This window comes from Pleurodeles waltl, chromosome 3_2 (assembly GCF_031143425.1).
Source record: "Pleurodeles waltl isolate 20211129_DDA chromosome 3_2, aPleWal1.hap1.20221129, whole genome shotgun sequence".
Taxonomy (NCBI): domain Eukaryota; kingdom Metazoa; phylum Chordata; class Amphibia; order Caudata; family Salamandridae; genus Pleurodeles; species Pleurodeles waltl.
In genome coordinates, this window is record NC_090441.1 from 187,299,128 (window position 1) to 187,322,550 (window position 23,423).

A 23,423-nucleotide genomic window follows, 5' to 3' on the forward strand; every position below is an offset into this window, starting at 1 on the left:
TCACCCTCAAGCACACAAACAACATCCTTTTAAACGCATTTACTTACCTCAACTGGCATAGCAGATTCCAGATAACTGCACTCGATTTTTATTACACTAATAGTGAATCATATGCTATCATTCAATATTAGTGCCATAAAAAAAATTGACATAAAACAAAAAGAGTGGACCCACAACTGACATCAAGGAGGAGCTGCCACCTCCTGGTACTTATGTTCTCGCCTCTGAGGCCAGGGGTCGCTCTAAATGATGTTCATGCGTAGCTGCAACAGGAAAACTACCAAGGTCACGCAGGAGACAGCTGTCCCCGACTCTGCGACGGAATAGTGCACACGTGGCGATTCACGTCTGTAAAGAGGTTCAGTAAAACCGTAATGTCCCGGTGCAAACATCTGACAGCCTGGTGTAGTGGGTTCGTCTAAACGTCCAGACATTGAACATTTCACGTCTATAATTCTATGTCTACGTGTAAAACACACATTCAACAATTCACTCTACCCACGTGCAGTATTAGGGCAACGCACAGGTGCAAACAGTTTATATCTAGGTGCAGAACAGTGCAATACGTCACTGCAAACTATGACCAGGTGTCTGGAAATATGTACACGTGAAAGCCTAGTGCAATGCACCATGCAAATCTGTAACAGTCCGCGTGTCTAAATCTGACTATAGGAACCACGTTGGATCAATGCAGGGCAGCACACCTTTCATACATTACAAGGCAGGACTTATAATAATGTGGACCATTTATGTAAATAAACTACATCAGTAGTTACTGTTCAACGTGTGAAATGCTAAAATCTTCCAGTCGTTCAAGTTAATGCTACTAGGATGAAATTAGGAGTCGGCCCCGCAAGACTTCAAATTCTTGCTGTAAAAGTGAGCGTGTGGGTGTTCAGACCACTATGGCAATTTAAAGTAATCGGAGAACGTAGTAGAAGTAATCTTGGTTCTAACAAGAGTCGGGGGAGGGGCGGGGGGGTTCACGCCCTCCCAAGGTGTATGTTCCAGCAGACAAACATCTTTTGTTCCTTTTGTTGAATGATTCGCCTGGGACCTCAGCCTCATTGGTGAACATTCATGGAAAAAAATCAATGCCTTCAGGCAGTGGTGGCTGGTATCATGCACATGTGGACAGCAGGGGTACCCGTGACGCCCCCGTTGTCTCCAAGGGAGGGCCAAAAGGTGCCGTTGCTCAGTACTTCAGTGTTGAGAGAAGGGAGTGATGCCGGAAAGAACAGCGGGAGAAAGAAGAGAACAGGGAACAAGAGGGAACATGACAGTCACCGTTTAGAGGAGACCCAGTCCCATTGTAAGGCAGGAGCTGCACATTTCCGCTTTGTTCCTCCTGCAATACATTCTACTTAAAGGGACTGGCAGATGAATATGAGTTGCAAAACTAGGCACCAACTTACAAGCCCAGTCGTCGACCTCAGAAGCTTAACTCTTGGCCCAGTGGGCACCCAAGGGAAGGAACAGGCTCGCATTTCGTGTGTCCTGTTGCCAACTTGGATCGCTCTCCCAATTCTTGTTGCGCTTATTTGAAGTAAATGGACAGCAGTAGTCACTACACAACTGCAGAACGCTGTATAGTTCTTTACTGCCTCTTTAAAATACGCATGCTCCCTTGGTCTTTGTAGATCTGCTTGCTGCTGGTCAGACTCTATATACTCCAGGCCTTGGTGTGCACACTGGTCAAAATATTTTTTTCTTGTTGCAGTTTTATATAGCGCAAACTCGACCCGAAGGTACTGGAACGCTTTCCATCAGCACCAGTTACATTACACAAGGTCACAATGGGGGATTAAGTGATCTGCCCAGAATCACAGATGTTGAGCCGGCGCCGAGATTCGAACCTGGCTCCCCAGCTCCAAGGTCGGCAGCTCAGGCCTTTACGCCACATCCTCTGCCCAGTGTTCAGAGCTGCCAGTAAAGAACAGGTATGAAGAAGAAGAAGGATCGGGGTTCTATTACACACCCCCACACAGCCACCCACACCCCCATCCCCATCCACGTGTATGGAAAAAGTTCAAGGTTCCTTTACATACACAAACTCATTACCCCAGAGGCAGCAGCAGCCAGGGTAAGGCTGGCAGAAGAGGACCAGGTGGAGAGAGTCAAGGCTGGGGTGGAGAGAGGGAAGGATGAGGTAGAAAGGGGGGGGGGGGGGGGGGGGGGTGAACCACAGAGAGAGAAGCTTGAGAAAAGAATGTGAGAGGGAGGAAGCAGGGGCATTGGGGGGGGAGGGGGTCTTAAGGGCCAAGCGAAAGGAGTGCAGATTGTGAGGGGTACAGATTTTGTGAAATACCCAAGTTTTAAGACCTTCAAAACAGAAGTGTCTGAGTGAGTATTTATTAATACCAGGTGGAATCCGACAGACACCTGGCCATTTCCGACTGTAAACTCCTGTACCCAACTACTCACTAAATAATACTTTTATTACTGGGGGTGTAATCACCCAACTACCCTCCTGAAGCTACACCCCTGGGAGGCAAAGAGAGGGGATGGTGAGGACGAGGGAGTGCGGTGAGGTGAAAGGAAGGCGGAGTGAGGAAGAGAGTGAGAGAGGTGAGGCGAGAGGATGAAGTGGAGGTGCAGTGAGAGGATGGTGAGGTGAAGCGAGAGGATGAAGTGGAGGTGCAGTGAGATGATGGCGAGGTGAGGGAAGAGGATGAAGTGGAGGTGCAGTGAGATGATGGTGAGGTGAAGCGAGAGGCAGAAGTGGAGGTACAGTGAGAGGATGGCGAGGTGAAGCGAGAGAGAAGTGGAGGTGCACAGAGAGGCGAGGTGAAGCGAGAGAGAAGTGAAGGTGCAATGAGAGGATGGCGAGGTTAGGCGAGAGGCAGAAGTGGAGGTGCAGTGAGAGGATGGCGAGGTGAAGCGAGAGGCAGAAGTGGAGGTACAGTGAGAGGATGGTGAGGTAAAGCAAGAGGCAGATGTGAAGCTGCTGTGAGGATGGCGAGGTGAAGCGAGAGAGAGGAGTGGAGGTGCAGTGAGAGGATGGTGAGGTGAAGCGAGAGGCAGAAGTGGAGGCACAGTGAGGATGGCGAGGTGAGGCAAGAGGATGAAATGGAGGTGCAGTGAGAGCATGGCGAGGTGAGGCAAGAGGATGAAGTGGAGGTGCAGTGAGAGAATGGCGAGGTGAAGCGAGAGGCAGAAGTGGAGGTGCAGTGAGAGAGGCGAGGTGAAGTGAGGCAGATGTGGATGTATGGTGAGAGGATGGCGAGGTGGAGCGAGAGGCAGAAGTGGAGGTGCAGTGAGAGAATGGCGAGGTAAAGCGAGAGGCAGATGTGAAGGTGCTGTGAGGATGGTGAGGTGAAGCGAGAGAGAGGAGTGAAGGTGCAGTGAGAGGATGGGGAGGTGAAGCGAGAGGCAGAAGTGGAGGTGCAGTGAGAGGATGGCGAGGTGAGGCGAGAGGATGAAGTGGAGGTGCAGTGATAGGATGGTGAGGTGAAGCGAGAGGATGAAGTGGAGGTGCAGTGAGAGGATGGCAAGGTGAGGCGAGAGGATGAAGTGGAGGTGCAGTGAGAGGAACGTGAGGAAGCGAGAGGCAAAAGTGGAGGTGCAGTGAGAGGTGAAGTGAGAGGCAGATGTGGATGTACAGTGAGAGGATGGCGAGGTGAAGCGAGAGGCAGAAGTGGAGGTGCAGTGAGAGAATGGCAAGGTGAAGCGAGAGGCAGATGTGAAGGTGCAGTGAGGATGGCGAGGTGAAGAGAGAGAGAGAGAGGAGTGGAGGTGCAGTGAGAGGATGGCGAGGTAAAGCGAGAGGCAGATGTGAAGGTGCAGTGAGGATGGCGAGGTGAAGCGAGAGGCAGACGTCGAGGTGCAGTGAGAGGATGGCGAGGTGAGGCGAGAGGATGAAGTGGAGGTGCAGTGAGATTGGCGAGGTGAAGCGAGAGGCAGACGTCGGGGTGTAGTGAGAGGATGGCTAGGTGAAGCGAGAGGATGAAGTGGAGGTGCAGTGAGAGGAAGTGGAGGTGCAGTGAGAGGAAGTGGAGGTGCAGTGAGAGGATGGCGAGGTGAAGGGAGAAAGAGAGAGAGAAGTGGAGGTGCAGTGAGAAAATGGCGATGTGAAGCGAGAGAGAAGTGGAGGTGCAGTGAGAGGATGGTGAGGTGAAGCAAGAGGCAGAAGTGGAGGCGCAGTGAGAGGATGGCGAGGTGAAGCGAGAGAGAGAAGTGGAGGTGCAGTGAGAACTTGTCGCGCACTTGAGAAAGCCTGGCGCAAGGACCGCACCGCTGACAACATGACCGCCCTCAAGAACGCTACCCGCAAACACCACCACCTGATCCGCACTGCCAAAAGGAATTTATTTTTTCACCGACAGACTGGACAAAAACAGCCACAACAGCAGAGAACTCTTCAGCATCGTCAAGGAGTTCTCCAACCCCAGGGTCAACGCCGTCACGCCCTCACAGGATCTATGCGAATCCCTCGCCACTTTCTTCCATCGCAAGATCAGCGACCTCCACGACAGCTTCGGACACCAGACCCAACCTAACACCACCGAACCCACATCCCCGACCATCACCCTCAACAACTGGACCCACATCAGCACGGAAGAAACCAAATCCATCATGAACTCTATCCACTCCGGCGCCCCTTCGGACCCCTGCCCGCACTTCATCTTTAACAAAGCCGACAACATCATCGCCCCGCACCTCCAGACCGTCATCAACTCTTCTTTTTCTTCTGCTACCTTCCCCGAATGCTGGAAACACGCCGAAGTCAATGCCCTACTAAAGAAACCTACGGCTGACCCGAGCGACCTGAAAAACTTCCGCCCCATCTCCCTTCTGCCTTTCCCAGCCAAAGTAATAGAGAAGACCGTCAACAAACAGCTGACCACCTTCCTGGAAGACAACAACCTGCTCGACCCCTCACAGACCGGATTCCGAACCAACCACAGCACTGAAACCGCCCTCATCTCAGTCACAGACGACATCAGAACCCTGATGGACAACGGTGAAACAGTCGCCCTCATTCTTCTCGACCTCTCGGCTGCCTTTGACACCGTCTGTCACCGCACCCTAATCACCCGCCTCCGCTCCACCGGGATCCAAGACCAGGCCCTGGACTGGATCGCCTCCTTCCTCGTAAACCGCTCCCAAAGAGTCTACCTCCCTCCGTTTCGCTCAGAACCCACTGAGATCATCTGCGGCGTACCTCAAGGCTCATCACTCAGCCCGACACTCTTCAATGTCTACATGAGCCCCCTCGCTAACATCGTATGCAAGCACGACATCATCATCACCTCCTACGCCGACGACACCCAACTTATACTCTCCCTCACCAAGGACCCCGCCAGCGCCAAGACCAACCTACAAGAGGGTATGAAGGACGTCGCAGATTGGATGAGGCTCAGCCGCCTAAAGCTGAACTCTGAAAAAACTGAAGTCCTCATCCTCGGCAACACCCCGTCCGCCTGGGACGACTCCTGGTGGCCCACGGCCCTCGGCACCGCACCGACCCCCGCAGACCACGCCCGCAACCTCGGCTTCATCTTGGACCCCCTTCTCACCATGACCAAGCAAGTCAACGCCGTGTCCTCCGCCTGCTTCCTCATCCTCCGCATGCTCCGCAAGATCTTCCGCTGGATCCCCGCCGACACCAGAAAAACCGTGACCCACGCCCTCGTCACGAGCCGCCTGGACTACGGCAACACCCTCTATGATGGGACCACCGCCAAACTCCAAAATCGCCTGCAACGCATTCAAAACGCCTCAGCCCGCCTCATCCTCGACGTACCCCGCAACAGCCACATCTCCGCACACCTGAGACACCTGCATTGGCTCCCAGTCAGCAAAAGGATCACCTTCCGACTTCTCACCCACGCACACAAAGCCCTCCACGACAAGGGACCGGAATACCTCAACAGACGGCTCAACTTCTACGTCCCCACCCGCCCCCTCCGCTCCTCTGGCCTCGCACTCGCCGCCGTCCCTCGCATCCGATGCTCCACGGCGGGTGGGAGATCTTTCTCCTTCCTGGCGGCCAAGACCTGGAACTCCCTCCCCACCAGCCTCAGGACCACCCAGGACCACTCCGCTTTCCGGAGACTCCTAAAGACCTGGCTGTTCGAGCAGCGATAACCACCCCCTTTGTCCCTAGCGCCTTGAGACCCGCACGGGTGAGTAGCGCGCTTTATAAATGCTAATGATTTGATTTGATTTGATGGTGAGGTGAAGCAAAAGAGAGAAGTGGAGGTGCAGTGAGGATGGTGAGGTGAAGCATGAGGCAGAAGTGGAGGTGCAGTGAGAGGATGAGGTGAAGCGAGAGGCAGAAGTGGAGGTGCAGTGAGAGAATGGCGAGGTGAAGCGTGAGGCAGAAGTGGAGGTGAAGCGTGAGGCAGAAGTGGAGGTGCAGTGAGAGGATGGCGAGGTGAAGCGAGAGGCAGAAGTGGAGGTGCAGTGAGAGAATGGCGAGGTGAAGCGAGAGAGAGAGTGGAGGTGCAGTGAGGATGGGGAGGTGAAGCAACAGGCAGAAGTGGAGGTGCAGTGAGGATGGCGAGGTGAAGCGAGAGAGAGAGGAGTGCACATCAGAGCCAGACAGGAGTATGAGCTGGAGAAAGAGGGCGAGGCAAAGAAATAGGCATGTGAGGTGAAGAGAGAGGAGGGATGAGGCAGGAGGCTGCAGAAGGGGAGAAGCGTAGGGTGAAGGTGGCGAGAGAGGGAGGATGAGGTGGAGAGAAAAGCGAGTGAGGTGGAGGGAGGGGAGGGCGAGGCAGAGAGAAAGAAAGGTGAGTAAGAGAGAGCAAAATACAGAACCCTGGTGCAAACCATTAAACACAGAGTTAGACTAGTAAGCTCAACTCCCACAGTAAGTAGTGTGTGCAGCTCATCCCCCTACAAGGCCATCCGAACTCCCAGAACAGCTTTCAGACTCCTGGGAGATGCAACTTCATTCCTCTCCATGCCCCCCCTCCCAATGCTTCTTCGTGGCCCCCCTGAAGAGGATCCTCCTGGCACCCACCATATGGCATGTCTTAGAGGCTGCACTACACCATGACAATCACCTATTGCTGATCAGGAAAATCCATTTTCATAGCAGCCAACACAGAGCTGCCCACAATGACACACATTCAGTGAATTACTTGAGCTGTGTAACAATGCACATTAACTACTACCAAGCATCCTTCAAGGGAATGGGCTGTGGCCATGCCTGCAGTTTCTGCAGAACACTGACTGAATCCATGGCCACTGAACACAATGCACAGCGGACACGCCCAGCAGGGTCTGTTGCTTGCACCACACACAGTGAAGACCCCACTTCCACGGTACTGGCATAGCACCAACTATCCCCATTCCAAGTGTACACAAAAAAAGTCATTTCCTAGCCCTCTTCCTACAGTTACCAAAAGGGCCTGGCCTGTGGGTGTGTAGTTCAGGTGCAGGGCCTGGCCTGTGGGTGTGTAGTTCAGGTACAGGGCCTGGTCGTGGCTGTGTAGTTCAGGTGCAGGGCCTGGCCTGTGGGTGTGTAGTTCAGGTGCAGGGCCTGGCCTGTGGCTGTGTAGTTCAGGTACAGGGCCTGGTCGTGGCTGTGTAGTTCAGGTACAGGGCCTGTGGGTGTGTAGTTCAGGTGCAGGGCCTGGCCTGTGGGTGTGTAGTTCAGGTACAGGGCCTGGTCGTGGCTGTGTAGTTCAGGTGCAGGGCCTGGCCCGTGGGTGTGTAGTTCAGGTGCAGGGCCTGGCCCGTGGCTCTGTAGTTCAGGTACAGGGCCTGGCCTGTGGCTCTGTAGTTCAGGTACAGGGCCTGGCCTGTGGCTCTGTAGTTCAGGTGCAGGGCCGGGCCTGTGGCTCTGTAGTTCAGGTACCGGGCCTGGGCCGTGGCTCTGTAGTTCAGGTACAGGGCCTGGCCTGTGGCTCTGTAGTTCAGGTGCAGGGCCTGGCCTGTGGCTCTGTAGTTCAGGTACCGGGCCTGGGCCGTGGCTCTGTAGTTCAGGTACAGGGCCTGGCCTGTGGCTCTGTAGTTCAGGTGCAGGGCCTGGCCTGTGGCTCTGTAGTTCAGGTACAGGGCCTGGCCCGTGGCTCTGTAGTTCAGGTACCGGGCCTGGGCCGTGGCTCTGTAGTTCAGGTACCAGGCCTGGGCCGTGACTGTATAGTTCAGGTACAGGGCCTGGCCTCCAGCTCCCTTGTACCAGAGTCTGACTGGGACAGAAAGTGGGCCCAGTACATAACCAAGGTGCCCCTATCAGTGAATTAGATGTAAAGACATGATGAACACGTGTTTCGCAAGGTATGGAAGACTGCAGGGATTGATTTCAGCTTGCTGCAGATAATATTTGTTTTAATAGCAGGGAAATTAACAGTAAAATGTGTCCCAACAGACCATGAAACAGGCCCACAAACTGCCAAAATTCTGGCCAACACACCAACTTGTCAGACCAGCCCCTAAGGCACTGGCCGATAGAGGCCAGTCCGGCCCTGCCTTGCACTCATTTCTGACTTCATGATGCCAAAATTATTGGAAAACAACATATGGGCTTTTCTTTGATATAGGTTTGTGAAATTAAAAATGTATGCTTTACTATGGACACTCGAAACTGCCATGTTTTCTTCCTCATGGCAACCTCGCTCATAACATATGCCCATCTCTGAGGCGAGTCACACAGTGGCATTTTTTTTCTTCTTTCCAGTTGCCCAGAATCACAGGATGTTGAATATAGATGCCGAGACTCAAGCCTGGTTCCACAACTCCAAGGTCTGCCGCTCTGGCCCTTGTGCCACATCCTCTCCCCTAACTGAGGCATAGATTTAAGCAAATCAGCTGAATTTGTTTATTATTATCGTTACCCGTGAAGGCTATCCGCCAGCTCTCAAGAGCTGAGATAGGTGAATTTCCCACGCGGTAAGCATATGCAGGAAATAGATGCTTTTTTAGGTTGAGCATAGCAGCGTGCAAGCGCTGCTTTTCCGACGTGTTGGTATGTATCTGGGCTTTTAACAACGCCCACCTCACGCCCATCATTACCACTCGTTCACGGGCTTGCCCTTCAAAAATTTCTTTGATGACATTTGTAAATAGTTTAGCTTTGTCCATCCTTGTGGAGGTTTTGTTACGGCATTGGCCATCACCCCTGTTACATGGCTAATTGCACTTTTGCTGATAAGTTTGACTGCGAGCGAACTTCTTTTTCTTTTTGTGTCTCTCCTTCAGGCTGATGCTCATGGCGACCGTGGCGCTGTGAATCAATTCACTTATGTCAACTGTTTTACTTTTAATTTTATGTGGCAAGAAAAGTCAGGTTAGGAATTTACAACGCTAATAGCTCTAATTCGAGCAAATGCTAGACCCATTGCATTGCAAATGCTTCTTTCTTTCTAGGGAGCAGAATTCATTCTCATCTGCTGCTCTGTGGGCAAATACAGCTAGAATTCAAAAGGCCATTTGCTTTTAAAAGCACTGCAAGGGCTCAGACAATTCATTCGCCTTAATGCTTACTGCATTATAGTAAGTACATTGCCTGGACCTCTGACATCAAAGCACCCTCCCCAGCACTTCAGTCTGTGTGCTATGCCTGCTTGGGATGACCTCTTGGCGCTCTAGCAGGCAGGACCATAACACAAGTACCCCTACTGGGGAAGCTCCTTTGAAGAGCACTGTCGGAGGCTGGTTAGCATGACTAATTTAATGTAATTGCCACTACGGTAATTACATTGCCGGGCCGCCAAAAGTTCTGGATGGCAAAAAAATTCCCTGTTCTACGCATTCCTCACACCTCGGAATTGTTCTGCAAGGCATTTTGCCTGCACCCTTCCATTTTTTCACTCCGTGGCTAGCAGATGAGGAAACAGCGGAATAGCCCACCGTTCCACATTGAGATTGAAGAAAAATAAATTTTGCCCACCTCTACTCAGGGGCTCAGTTACGGTAAACACTGCCTCTGACTCCTGATGAGAACTTAGGGCCTGATTTAGAGTTTGGCAGATGGGGCTCCATCACAAATGTGACGGATATCCTGTTTGCTCTATTACGATCTCTATAGGATATAGTGGGATTTAAATTTCGGCAGACGGGATATCCGTCACTGTTCTGACAGAGTAACCCCTCCCCGAACTCTAAATCAGGCCCCTAGCCAAGTGATCAACACTAAAAACGGTCTGTAGAGTAGTATAAATTAGCCTCTCGTCTTTGCTCCTTGGGGTGATTCCCTTGTTGGTAAGTTCTGTGATTTGCAAAGCAATAACTTTTTTGAGGAAAACACTTTGCATTCTCACTGTAAAGGTGAAACTGATTTGAATCAAACTTATGTAGGTAAAATTGAACAGGAAATTCAGCTTCTGAGATTCCCTCCTAAGGAAGAATGTAGGAAGCAGGGCAAGAAGAGAGACGATATAACAAGTAAGGCAATATAGTTAAGACAAATGTCAGTGTTTATGATGGAAAATTTAGAAAGAGAAAGAAGATCCCATCAAACTGCTTGAACCAGGAACACCAGGAATGACAGAGTGATGAGTGTACCAGCCAAGACAGCCCTTTGGAAGAAGCCTTCACCGCCCAGACAAGAAATTCAGGAAAGAAGAAAGGAGACGTCCAGAGAAAAGGGTTTGCATTGGTAATTTAACAATGGAAAACACCGGCCTTAGGCAGAGTAGGGGTTCTTGTATTCATCCAGACGCAAAGGACCTCAAACAAAGGACCTTGGTACTTTAAAATATTTAAGTAAGGCATTTCAACTCCTGAAGTCACAGAGCTACTAAAGCAAATTCCAATGTGTTATGAAAATCAAAGACTGCCCAAGAAGTAGTAAAAAGAATAAAGCGGAGACATGGGAGGATGGTAAAAAGGAGCTTCCAGGAGGATTTCAGAATGGGTCCTTTAAGTAGACTAGCATCCAGTGTCAACTTTCCCGAACATCTTTAGACCATATCTAGAGTAGGTGCAGTGAGGTGGTTGGGCTAATTTAACTACACAACACACCATCTACTTTACTTTGATAAATGAAGGCAATATCATCCACCTTCAGTCTCACAGAACAGTGCACGAAAAAAACAATATCCCCCAACACAACTTATCCTGTTCACTTGTATTTAAGGTGCTAACTATGCCCGTAGACAAGACATCTGAACAAGGGTAGGTACAGCCTGATCCATAAGTACTTGAAAGACATTAAAACTGCTGCTCTCTACAGCATCTTTCAGGAAACGATTGGTTCCTCCATCTAAGTGGATATGAACCACTCTGAAACCAAAGAGTGTAAAACAGCCTCTGAAGTCCCACGAGCACAGACTTAAGCCACCAACAGGGGGGATAAAGACTTGCTTGAGGAGAGAGTTGGACATAAACCCACTGCTGGCGGGAATTTCAGGATGCCGGGAAGAGGAGAAAGCTGTGCTATAGGGGCTTCTAACCATAAAGAGTGGGCAACACTGTGTAACTAACCCCCAATTCTTATTTTTTTAACCTTGGCAATTATGTCACTTTTACAAAATTGGTAATGTCAAGGTAATGTAGGAGGTTGGCCTGGCTTGTAGTGGGTACCAGAGGTACTTACACCTTGTGCCAGGTCCAGTTATCCCTTATTAGTGTAGAAGAGGTGTTTCTAGCAGCTTAGGCTGAACTAGGAGACATGCAAAGCTCCTACTATACCACTTGTATCATATGCACAATATCATAAGAAAACACAATACACAGAGTTACTAAAAATAAAGGTACTTTATTTTTATGACAATATGCCAAAAGTATCTCAGTGAGTACCCTCAGTAAGAAGGTAAGTAATATAAACAAGTTATATGTACACAAACCAAAATCAGGTAAGTAAGAGCAAGAAAAGTAATGCAAACAGTGTAGAATTACAATAGGTTGCAATAGGAGCACATAGGTATAGGGGCAACACAAACCATATACTCCAAAAGTGGAATGCGAACCACAAATGGACCCCAGACCTATGTGAGCTTGTAGAGGGTCGCTGGGACTGTAAGAAAACAGTGAGGGTTTGAAAAATACCCCACCCCAATACCCTGAAAGGTAGGTGTAAAGTGCACCTACTACCCCCAGAGAGCACAGAAGTCGTGATAGGGGGATTCTGCAGGAAGAACAAACACCAGCAATGCAACGACCGTGGATTTCCGAACCTGAGTACCTGTAAGACAAGGGCACCAAGTCCAATAGTCGCAACAGTGTCGAGAGTGGGCAGGAGCCCAGGAAATGCCAGCTGAAGATGCAAGGAAGCTGCCACCAGTTGGAAGAAGCTTGGAGTTCTGCAAGAAACAAGAGGACTAGGAACTTCTCCTTTGGAAGACGGATGTCCCACGTCACGATGAAGCTTGCAGAGGTGTTCCCATGCAGAAAGACCGCAAACAAGCCTTGCTATCTGCAAGGGTCGCGGTAGAGGTTTTTGGGTACTGCTGTGGCCCAGGAGGGACCAGGATGTCGCCTTTTGAAGGAGGAGACAGAGGGGGCGCCCAGCAACTCAGGGAGCGCTCACAGAAGCAGGCAGCACCCGCAGAAGTACCCCAACAGGCACTTAGAAGAAAAGTGAACCAGAGTCCACGCGAAGTCACAAAAGGGAGTCCCACGACGCCAGGGGACAACTCAGGAGGTTGTGCACTGCAGGACGGAGTGCTGCGGACCCAGGCTTGGCTGTGCACAAAGGAAATCCTGGAAGAGTGCACAGGAGCCGGAGCAGCTGCAAATCACGCGGTACACAGCTTTGCAATCTAGATTGGGGAAGCAAGGACTTACCTCCACCAAACTTGGACTGAAGAGTCACTGGACTGTGGGAGTTATTTGGACAGAGTTGCTGTGTTCCACGGACCACGCTCGTCAGGATGAGAGGAGACCCAGAGGACCAGTGTTGCAGTCTTTTGGTGCCTGCGTTAGCAGGGGGAAGATTCCGTCGACCCACGGGAGATTTCTTCAGAGCTTCTGGTGCAGGGTGAAGGCAGGCTACCCCCAGAGCATGCACCACCAGGAAACAGTTGAGAAAGCCGTCAGGATTAGGCGCTACAATGTTGCTGGTAGTCGTCTTGCTACTTTGTTGCGGTTTTGCAGGCGTCCTGGAGCAGTCAGCGGTCAATCCTTGGTAGAAGGTGAAGAGGGAGATGCAGAGGAACTCTGGTGAGCTCTTGCATTCGTTATCTAAAGAATTCCCCAAAGCAGAGACCCTAAATAGCCAGAAAAGGAGGTTTGGCTACCAAGGAAGGAGGACTGGCTACCAAGAGAGGTAAGAGCCTATCAGAAGGAGCCTCTGACGTCACCTGCTGGCACTGGCCACTCAGAGCAGTCCAATGTGCCCCCAACACCTCTGTTTCCAAGATGGCAGAGGTCTGGGACACACTGGAGGAGCTCTGGGCACCTCCCCTGGGAGGTGCAGGTCAGGGGAGTGGTCACTCCCCTTTCCTTTGTCCAGTTTCGTGCCAGATAAGGGCTGGGGGATCCCTGAACCGGTGTAGACTGGCTTATGCAGAGATGGGCACCATCTGTGCCCATCAAAGCATTTCCAGAGGCTGGGGGAGGCTACTCCTCCCCAGCCCTTCACACCTATTTCCAAAGGGAGAGGGTGTAACACCCTCTCTCAGAGGAAATCCTTTGTTCTGCGTTCCTGGGCCAGGGATGCGTGGACCCCATGAGGGCAGAAACCTGTCTGAGGGGTTGCCAGCTGCAGCAGCTGCAGTGGAAACCCCGGAAAGGGAATTTGGCAGTACCCGGGTTCTGTGCTAGAGACCCGGGGATCATGGAATTATCCCCCCAATACCAGAATGGTATTGGTGGGACAATTCCATGATCTTAGACATGTTACATGGCCATGTTCGGAGTTACCATTGTGACACTATACATAGGTAGTGACCTATGTAGAGTGCACGCGTGTAATGGTGTCCCCGCACTCACAAAGTCCGGGGAATTTGCCCTGAACGATGTGGGGGCACCTTGGCTAGTGCCAGGGTGCCCACCCACTAAGTAACTTGGCACCCAACCTTCACTAAGTGAAGGTTAGACATATAGGTGACTTATAAGTTACTTATGTGCAGTGAAAAATGGCTGTGAAATAATGTGGGCATTATTTCACTCAGGCTGCAGTGGCAGGCCTGTGTAAGAATTGTCAGAGCTCCCTATGGGTGGCAAAAGAAATGCTGCAGCCCATAGGGATCTCCTGGAACCCCAATACCCTGGGGTACCTCAGTACCATATACTAGGGAATTATATGGGTGTACCAGTATGCCAATGTGAATTGGTAAATTTAGTCACTAGCCTGTTCGTGACAAATTTGGAAAGCAGAGAGAGCATAACCACTGAGGTTCTGGTTAGCAGAGCCTCAGTGAGACAGTTAGTCATCACACAGGGAACACATACAGGGCACATACTCATGAGCACTGGGCCCTGCCTGGCAGGGTCCCAGTGACACATAGACTAAAACAACATATATACAGTGAAATATGGGGGTAACACGCCAGGCAAGATGGTACTTTCCTACAAAAGGTTTCTTTTCTTTAAAAAAAAAGCACAACAATGACATTGAAAAGCCAATGTTGGGCAGAAGAAAGTTTCCAGTGAAACGTTTTTAGCAGAAAATCTGGTCTGTTGAACGAGGTTGAGTTATCCACTCAAACATAAACTAAAAAGTTTCCCACGTCAAAAAAATTCTCTGGTGGCAACTTAATTTTGTCCCTCACCACCACTGGGCTGATGTGTTAATTAATATGTGAATTTATGTCTGTATTTATATAGTTATAAACATAGTATCTCTCACCTGTCAGAGCACAGGCCTTGATCGAGGTACTGAACTTTACTGCCCCGTGCGCAATGCTGAGCTATATAAATACAGCCATTAAAACTGGTGATAGAAATGCAACAAAAGTTAAAGTACACTTTTTGAACCTTAAATTGTCAATAGGCCTATTTAAACCTTTCGAAGAGTGATGGATTTTGGGTCTGAAATTGAGAGCCAGATGTACTAAGAATTGTACCAATCGCAAATGCTGCAATTTGGCATCTGCTATAATGCTTTTTCTTATGAGTTTTGAAAAATAAAAATAAAGTGTGTTACAACGAAGGCAGTCCTCAGGGCTACTACCACCCCAGGACCACCACCACAGCCCCACCCAAAAAAAAAAGCTTTTCTTTTTAAACCCAATCAAGTTTCCCTTAAGGAAAATGGGCTGCATTTAAAATAATAAGGAACTGAAAGGTAATCACAGACATGGTGGCCTCCAATAGCAATGGGTCGCAATTTGCAACCTACATCATTCGTATTAATGCAGTGAGCAAACTACAACCCACTACGAATTGGATTATTAAGAACTGACCTATTATTAGATAGGTTTGTTATTAAAAATCATTCCTGGTTTCAAAAATACTGGTCGCAATTTCCAACCAGTATTTTGCAAGCAGCTATTAGTCGATCTGGCCCTCAGCATCTATGTGATTTATGGTGTTTTAGGTGGGAACTGAGTGCAGTGGTTGAAGCAACTTATAAAACATACATAAATATAAGAATTCATTTTTAGAATTGAATAAATATGCAGAGACTATGCTTTTCTTCAAAATTAACAAGCTCATTAGTACTGTAATATAGACAATATTTCCCCAAAAGCAGTGGAAAGAAAATGAAATGTTTCTTTAGCTTGTCAAAGGCTAAAAATTAAAAACCCACAAGGAGGGACTCAAACTTTGGTTGAAAAGCAAGCCATGTATATGTTTATGAATGTTACTCGTCCTAGCCTGATGCACGCACGCAAGACCTTGAGTCTAGCTAATTGTAAATGGCAAGTTAAAGCACCATAAATAGCAATACAGACACAAATACTTCCATCTAGACATAGAATGACATCAAACATTGATTTCTTCTAATTGTGTCTCAACGATGAATACACTCATCCATCTGTCATAGCCCTATGAGGTGCATCACTTCTTCCATCGAGTCGAGTACTACTCGGAGCCATTCAAAGTATCATTCTAAGAGGAGAAGAAACCCAGCCACCTGTAAAAGCACATGTTAAAGACTGGTTGAAGAGAAGGTTGCTCTGTGGGAGGAGAAGCCCCCAAAATCACAGCTGCAGCACTGAGCTCTGGGACATGGTAAAGCAGAAAGATCCTACCTGGGAAAGAAAATTCTCCAGGAACGTCGTCTCATCAAATGTCTCTGTCTCCAGACGGCCTGCGTGGAAAACAAGAGTGTACAGCCTTAGCTAGTGTTGCTTGTCTGATGTTCCATCACTGACAGATTCAAGATCCCTTTCACTCAAGGTGTTCCATTTACAAACAAATGTAAGATCCCTTCCACCCTAGTGTTCCATCCTTGGACAGAGTTAAGATCCTTTTCACCTCTGGTGCTCGATTTACTGGCAGATTTAAGAATTTTCACCCCTAGTGTTCCATTCACAGACAGAATTAAAAATCCCTTGGTGTTATATTCACTAACAGATTTAATATCTGTAGGAAGTTGGATCTGTATATACTATCTCAAAGTGAGAGATAGTGTGCACAGAGTCCAAGGGTTCCACTTAGAGGTTGATAGTGGCAAAATTAGATAATACTAATGCTCTATTTTGTGGTAGTGTGGTCGAGCAGTAGGCTTATCAGAGGATAGTGTTAAGTATTTGTTGTACACACACAGGCAATAAGTGAAAACACACACTCAAAGACTTAACTCCAGGCCAATAGGTTTTTATATAGAAAACTATTCTTTTCTTAATTTATTTTAGAACCACAAAATTGTAAGGTACTTGGCATGGGTAAATATAGACTTTCAAGTAAAACAGTAATGTACACAGTTTGGCATAAAATGGCAATAAGCTATTTTAAAAGTGGACACTGCAAAATTCAACAGTTCCTGGCTGAGGTAAGTAAAGGTTAGTTTATCAGGTAAGTAAAGCACTTACAAGTTCAGTCTCCGGGGCATAGGCAGCCCACTGTTGGGTGTTTAAGCTAACCTCAAACACCCAGCACCAGCAACACAGGGCCAGTTAGGTTTAGAGGTCAAACAGGAGCCAAAATAACATAGGCTCCTATGGAGACCGGGGGTACTCCGCTCCCGGTGTGCTTGCAGGTAAGTACCAGCATTGTCAGGGGGCAGACCAGGGGGGTTTAGAGGAGTACTGGAGGGGCCCCAAGTAGGCACCAAACACGCACCCTCAGCGGCACTGGTGCGGCCGGGTGCAGGGTGCAAACAGAGCGTCAGGTTCCCAATGGGAGTCAACCCCAAACACCCAGCACCAGCAACAAAGGGCCAGTCAGGTGCAGAGGTCAATAGGGGTGCTCAGGTTCCAGTCTGCTAGCAGGTAATTACCTGCGTTCTCAGGGAGCAGACCAAGGGGGTGTTGTAGAGCACTGGGGGGGGGGGAGGGAGGGTCCCAAACAGGCACACAAAATACACCCTCAGCGGCACAGGGGCGGCCGGGTGCAGTGTGCAAACACAGCGTCGGGTTTTCTATTGGAATCAATAGAGGGACCTGGGGGAGAGGGGGTCACTCTGGTGATGCAGGCAGGGCACAGGGGGGGCTTCTCGGGCCAGCCACCGACTGGGCATAGATGAGGGCCGACTGCTGATCACTCCTGCACTGATAGTTGGTTCCTCTCGGGCCTGGAGGCTGAAGGTGCAGTGCCTCTTCCAGGCGTCGGGTTCTTTGTTACCGTGCAGTCACGATCAGGGGGAGCCACTGGATTCTCTCTGCAGGCTTCACCGTGGGGGTGCAGGGAGTTCGTCTCAGGGTGACCATGTCGTGGGAGTCGCCTGGGGGTCCTCACTGCAGTGTTGGTTTCTCTGGACATGAGCCGGGGGCATCAGATGCAGAGTGTTGGGGACTCAAGCTTCAGGAGTGAGGTGGGAGTCCCTTTAAAGATGGTTTCTTCTTGGTTGTTTGGACGGAGCCGCTGTCCACAGGAGTTTCTTGGTCCTTTGGGTTGCAGGGCAGTCCTGTGAGTCGGCAGAGGTCGCTGGTCCCGCTGGATGTGTCACTGTTGCAGGTTCTTTGAATCTGATAGGTCGGTAGGGCTGGGGCCAAAGCAGTTGTCATTTCCGTCTTCTCTGCGAGGGTTTCAGGTCAGCAGTCCTTCTTCTTAGGTCATCAGGAATCGGTTTTCCTGGGTTCAGGGTCACCCCTAAATACTCAATTTAAGGGGGTGTTTAGGTCTGGGGGCAGTAGCCAATGGCTACTGTCCTTGAGGGTGGCTACAACCTCTTTGTGCCTCCTCTCTGTGGGAAGGAGGGCACTTACCTAATCCTATTGGGGGGAATCCTCCAAAACAAGATGGAGAATTTCCTAAGGCCGGGGTCACCTCAGCTCAGGAAACCTTAGGGGCTGGCATACTGGAGGGTGACTCCTCCTTGTTTTTCCTCAATCTTCTCTGGACTTGCCGCCAAAAGTGGGGGGGTGTCCGGGGGGCCGGGCATCTCCACTAGCTGGAGTGCCCTGGGGCATTATAACACTAAGCTCACTGCTAGGTGTTACCGTTCCTGTAGTGGGGAGATGTGAAGCACCTCCACCCAGTGCAGGCTTTGTTTCTGTCCTCAGAAAGCACAAAGGCTCTCACCCCATGGGGTCAGAAACTTGTCTCAGTGGTATGCTGGCACTGACCAGTCAGTACTGCACTGAAGGACTGGGTAAAATACAAAGGGCATCTCTGAGATGCCCTCTGTGTGCATTTTTTAATAAATCCAGCACTGGCATCAGTGTGGGTTTATTATTCTGAGAAGTTTGATAACAAACTTCCCAGTATTCAGTGTAGCCATTATGGAACTGTGGAGTTCATTTTGTCAAACTTCCACACCATATAATTAATATGGCTACATTGCACTTACAATGTCTAAGAATGAACTTAGACACTATAAGGGCATAGTGCTCATGCAGCTATGCCCTCACCTGTGGTATAGGTCACCCTGCCTTAGGGCTATAAGGCCTGATGGAGGGGTGACTTACCTATGCCACAGGCAGTGGGTTGTGGGCATGGCACGCTGAGGGGGGTGCCATATTGACTTTGCCTTTTTCTCCCCTGGTCACAGGGCCCTTGGTACTACTGGTACCTTTTACATGGGACTTATCTGGGTGCCAGAGGTGTGCCAATTGTGGAAAGAATGGTACATTTTTAGTGAAAGGACACTGGTGCTGGGCCTGCAGGGATGTGGAATTCCTATCGCCGACACATCTTGTTTGGGGTCAAGGGCAACAAGTTTTTATGTGTACTTTGTCCTTGGGACAAGTAGGCCCATCCCTCTGCAGCACAAACCCTTTGGCTGCCTGTTTACAGAGAGTGGAACTCTCTGCAGTTGAGGTAATGTGTTACCAAAAGATAATGCTGTTCGAACTTGTATTTATGGTTCATTATTTGAAAACCTTCATTATTAGGGTGAGTGCTGTAAGTAAATGTTTTAAGGTCACACTTCACTACTGATGTTGGTTCCAGTACTAAAAAAAAAAAAAACGTGTATACACATGTTTGAAAAGTTTAGGCTATGAGGCTAAGTATAATGCTCCCAGAATGCTCTCTGATTATATGCAAATGAAATGTCATTTAGTAAAATGTGTTGATGCATGCTAGTATTTCCCAAAAATATTTCTAATGGAAAATCAGTGTAACCATTTTCAACACGATTATGGGAAGCATGAAAATAAACAAACACTGACAAAGCCAACTGATCTCACATATTTTTATAAGTCTTTTAGTTTCATCAATGCGTGTCTTGTTTTGACATGGCTTTTGTAACACTTTATTGTTGTGGGAGCGACCAGGCCCTCAACATTGTAACAAACACTGGCAAAAAAAAAAGTTTTTGAAATCTGAAAGCACAATTTGCCACCAGTGGCATAACAACGGCCCGCAGCCACCCTCCAGGGGGCCCCTTCAGCACAGCACCTGCCCTGAGTGAGTCTGGAGAGGGGGCTCCTCCATGTTCTTTGCAAAGGGGCACCCTCCAGTTTCGTTACGTCGCTGATTGCCACTGTAGTTCCTGACTCTGAACAAAACTACTTTGTGTGCCAATATGCTCCTTGTGGAAGAGCAGAATGCGATCACTCATAGTAAAGCCAGCCGAAAGAGAGAGAAATAGAAGTTTAATAAAAACAAAATGTCTTAGTTAACACCAGACCTAATTAGGGACCAAGACCCACATGTAGGTAGCTTTTTGCATGTCGCAAACAGCGACTTTCGCTGTTTGCGATGTGCAAAAAGCACATTGCGATGCACAAACCCAGTTTTGTGGTTCGGTAACCTGGTTACCGATTCGCAAAACGGGCTTGCGACTCGCAATTTGGAAGGGGTGTTCCCTTCCTAATTGCGACTCGCAGTGCAATGTAGGATTGTTTTGTGACCGCGAACGCGGGCGCAAACCAATCGCAGTTTGCACCCATTTCAAATGGGTGCTAACACTTTCGCAAAAGGGAAGGAGTCCCAATGGGACCCCTTCCCCATTGTGAATGTCACTGTAAACATTTTTTCGGAGTAGGCAAATGAAACGAAAACGTTTCATTTTTCGTTTTCGTAATGCATCTTGTTTTCCTTTAAGGAAAACGGGCTGCATTACAAAAAAAACAACAACAAAAAACTGCTTTATTGAAAAGCAGTCACAGACATGGTGGTCTGCTGTCTCCAGCAGGCCACTATCCCTTTGAGGGCCGCCATTCACAAGGGGGTCGAAAAATGCGACCCAACCTCATGATTATTCATTAGGTGGGCATTTGCGAAGCCCTTGCGAATCACAGATGGTGTCAGGGACACCATCCTACATTCGGATTTGCAAATCTCAAATTGCGAGTCGCTCTGACTCGCAATTTGTGGGTTGCAAATCTGAACCTACCTACATGTGGCCCCAAATTCTTAAAGTCACAAAAGTGCACCCATGGTATATGTCGTACCCCTATCAAATATTGGTGAACTGTATTTTAGCATGGGTAAATACGCATGTGTAGATTTGCTCATGTGAAAATCTATTGAGCATTTGCAAGTTCATTTTCCCTCCAGCCACTTTCTTCCCAACCCTGGAAGAAGTTCTGATTCTGCCATTGTCAGGAGTAAATGTCCAACCTTTCTTATTATGGGAAAATATTAGAGAGAAGCTGGTGAAAATCTTTAAAACATGCAGGTTAGTAGGTTTGCAGACTCAAAGGCATTCCAGCCCTGGAACTATTGCTTACTGCTTCCTCCAGCCCCAGTATGCAGATCTGCAGAAAGGTGGCAAAATAAGGAAATTGCTACAGTAGGGATTGAAACGCAAGTATTCAAGCCCTACTATGGTAGTAGCCCTGGCATAATCAGAGAGGCTATTATCAGAGCTCTTACATAATGAGATTGCTGCCATAATTTGTCGCCACACTACATGGCACCAAAGGGACAAGTAGAACTTTTTACAGGACAAGTAGATTTGAGAAGCAACCTGTCCCCTGGACAAGTAGATATTTTAATAAATTCCACACCCCTGGCCTGGTTAGCAGGGTCCTAGCACACTTCTTAGTCAAGTCAGCATCAGTATCAGGCAAAAAGTTGGGGTAACTGCAACAGGGAGCCATTTTCCTACAATACCCATTTCACCCCTGGTGTTATACTTACAAAGAGATTTAAGATCTTTCACCGCTGGTGTTCCATTCATGGAGAGATTTAAAATCCCTTTCACCCTTGCTGTTCTATTCACAAACATATTTAAGCTCCCTTTCACCCCTGGTGTTCCATTCATGGACAGACAGATATAAGAGCCCTTTCACCCCTTGAGTTCCATTTATGGACAGAATTAAGATCCCTTTCACCCCTGATGTTTCATTCATGGAAAGAATTACAATCTTTTTCACCCCTGGTGTTCCATTCAGACAGATTTAAGATCTCTTTCACCCTAGTGTTCCATTCACAGACAGATTTAAGATCCCTTTGACCCCCCCGGTGTTCACATTGATGAACAGATTAAACATTTCTTTCACCCCTGGTGTTCCATTCATGGGTATATTTAAGATCCCTTTCACTCCTGCTTTTCTATTCACAAGCAGATTTAAGATCCATTTCACCCCTGGAGTTCCAGTCACGGGCAGAGTTAAGATCTTTTTCGGCACAGGTTTTCTATTCACAAACTGATTTAAGATACCTTTCATCCCTGATATTCTATTCATAGATTTCAAATCCCTTTCACCCTGGTATTCTATTCACATATTTCAAATCCCTTTCATCCAGGTGTTCTAGTCATGAACATATTTAAGATTCCTTCCACCCACGAGGCTCCATTCACAGATAGTTTTAAGCACTCTCTCTCTTACACGTTGAAGTGATTATGACTCAGACACACCAGTGGTCCCCACAGTTCAATTCTAATCTGTTTTAGTCTCTCAAGAGAGAATGTAAGAGATTCTTAATGTCCATGTCCCTGCTCTTCTACCAGAACTTCCACTAAAGCCGTTCTTTTTGGAGAGCCGGTCCGAGCTTCACTCAACAAATGCTTGAGGGCATTCTTTTTAATTTTATCCTTGACATAGATGTCAGCAAATAAATTTGACAATGAGTCCAGAAGGTTTCGCATGCCCATGCATGGTGTTATATTTGCTTCCTTTTGGAACTGAAGCAACAGTTACACGTCAGTAGCAAAGGGGGCATTTGACTCTACATACATATGTAGGAGGACTATTACAGGTAAGAACCTTTCTTTCCATAGTTTATTCTTTCAATAGCATATGTTTGTTAGTTGTTTAGAAACCTTACTGTAGAGTCCCATTCAGTGAATATCCATAGGGAGAAGCTTAAAGGAAACAATGCTTCTCGGGTGAGTTTTACTTGAGAAAAGAACCAGGCTACAACATTTACAGGTCTAATGTTATTAAAGAAAAGCAATCTCCTGGGGACACTGTGCTCGGAAAACACTTCCCCCTTTGATCTGCATGTCCATTCCAGAATGAGTTATCTCATACTCAGGAGGAAAGGCGCCTATTAAACTAGAACAGTGGTTAGTTTTTAGTCAGTTACAGTGTATTGCCCATTAATTAAATTCAGTACAATAAAATACTACAAATATATAGAAAAGAGGGTGGATGGACATGCTCCTAATAATGTAGGAACTAAAAAGTTTTAGTCACCCTTATTCCAACCTTTCGTCAATCAACAAAAACAAATTCCCTAATTATTGCACATTCCATGAAGTTAACCACTCTTGCAGTAAGTCCAAGATTCTCTCTTCTCAGGGAGCCTTTTAGTGCTGCAAAAAGAGTGGGTCAGGCCTGCCCCAAGAAATGTTGTCTCAACCATTTACGACGCTCTAATAAGAAACAACATATCAAAAAATACATAATGATTGAGGCTTTTTCTTGTTTACAAGGTGGGCATACATTAGCAGAAGACCCTGCCGCTTTAATTTTCTGCTTTTTTTTTTTTTTCATTTTAATTAGTTTTCTTGAAATTTTAAATAAAGAAACAAATGGAACACAGTGCAACTGTCTTTAAAGAAAACAATTGCCTATGATTGCCTCATGTATAACAGAAAAATGTAGACAATTTGTTCTGCCACAGATGACGAGTACCCC

The 23,423-nt window shown here is 48.1% G+C and overlaps 1 protein-coding gene across 1 annotated transcript in view; it reads right to left on the bottom strand.

The window, feature by feature from the left end:
* The window catches only part of NHEJ1 (non-homologous end joining factor 1), a 563,453-nt gene that overhangs the window by 408,660 nt on the left and 131,370 nt on the right, over positions 1–23,423 (bottom strand). Inside the window, exon 5 of the mRNA XM_069227136.1 lies at positions 16,035–16,093. Coding sequence (XP_069083237.1) covers positions 16,035–16,093 — 59 coding nt within the window. The remainder of the gene's footprint in view (positions 1–16,034; positions 16,094–23,423) is intronic.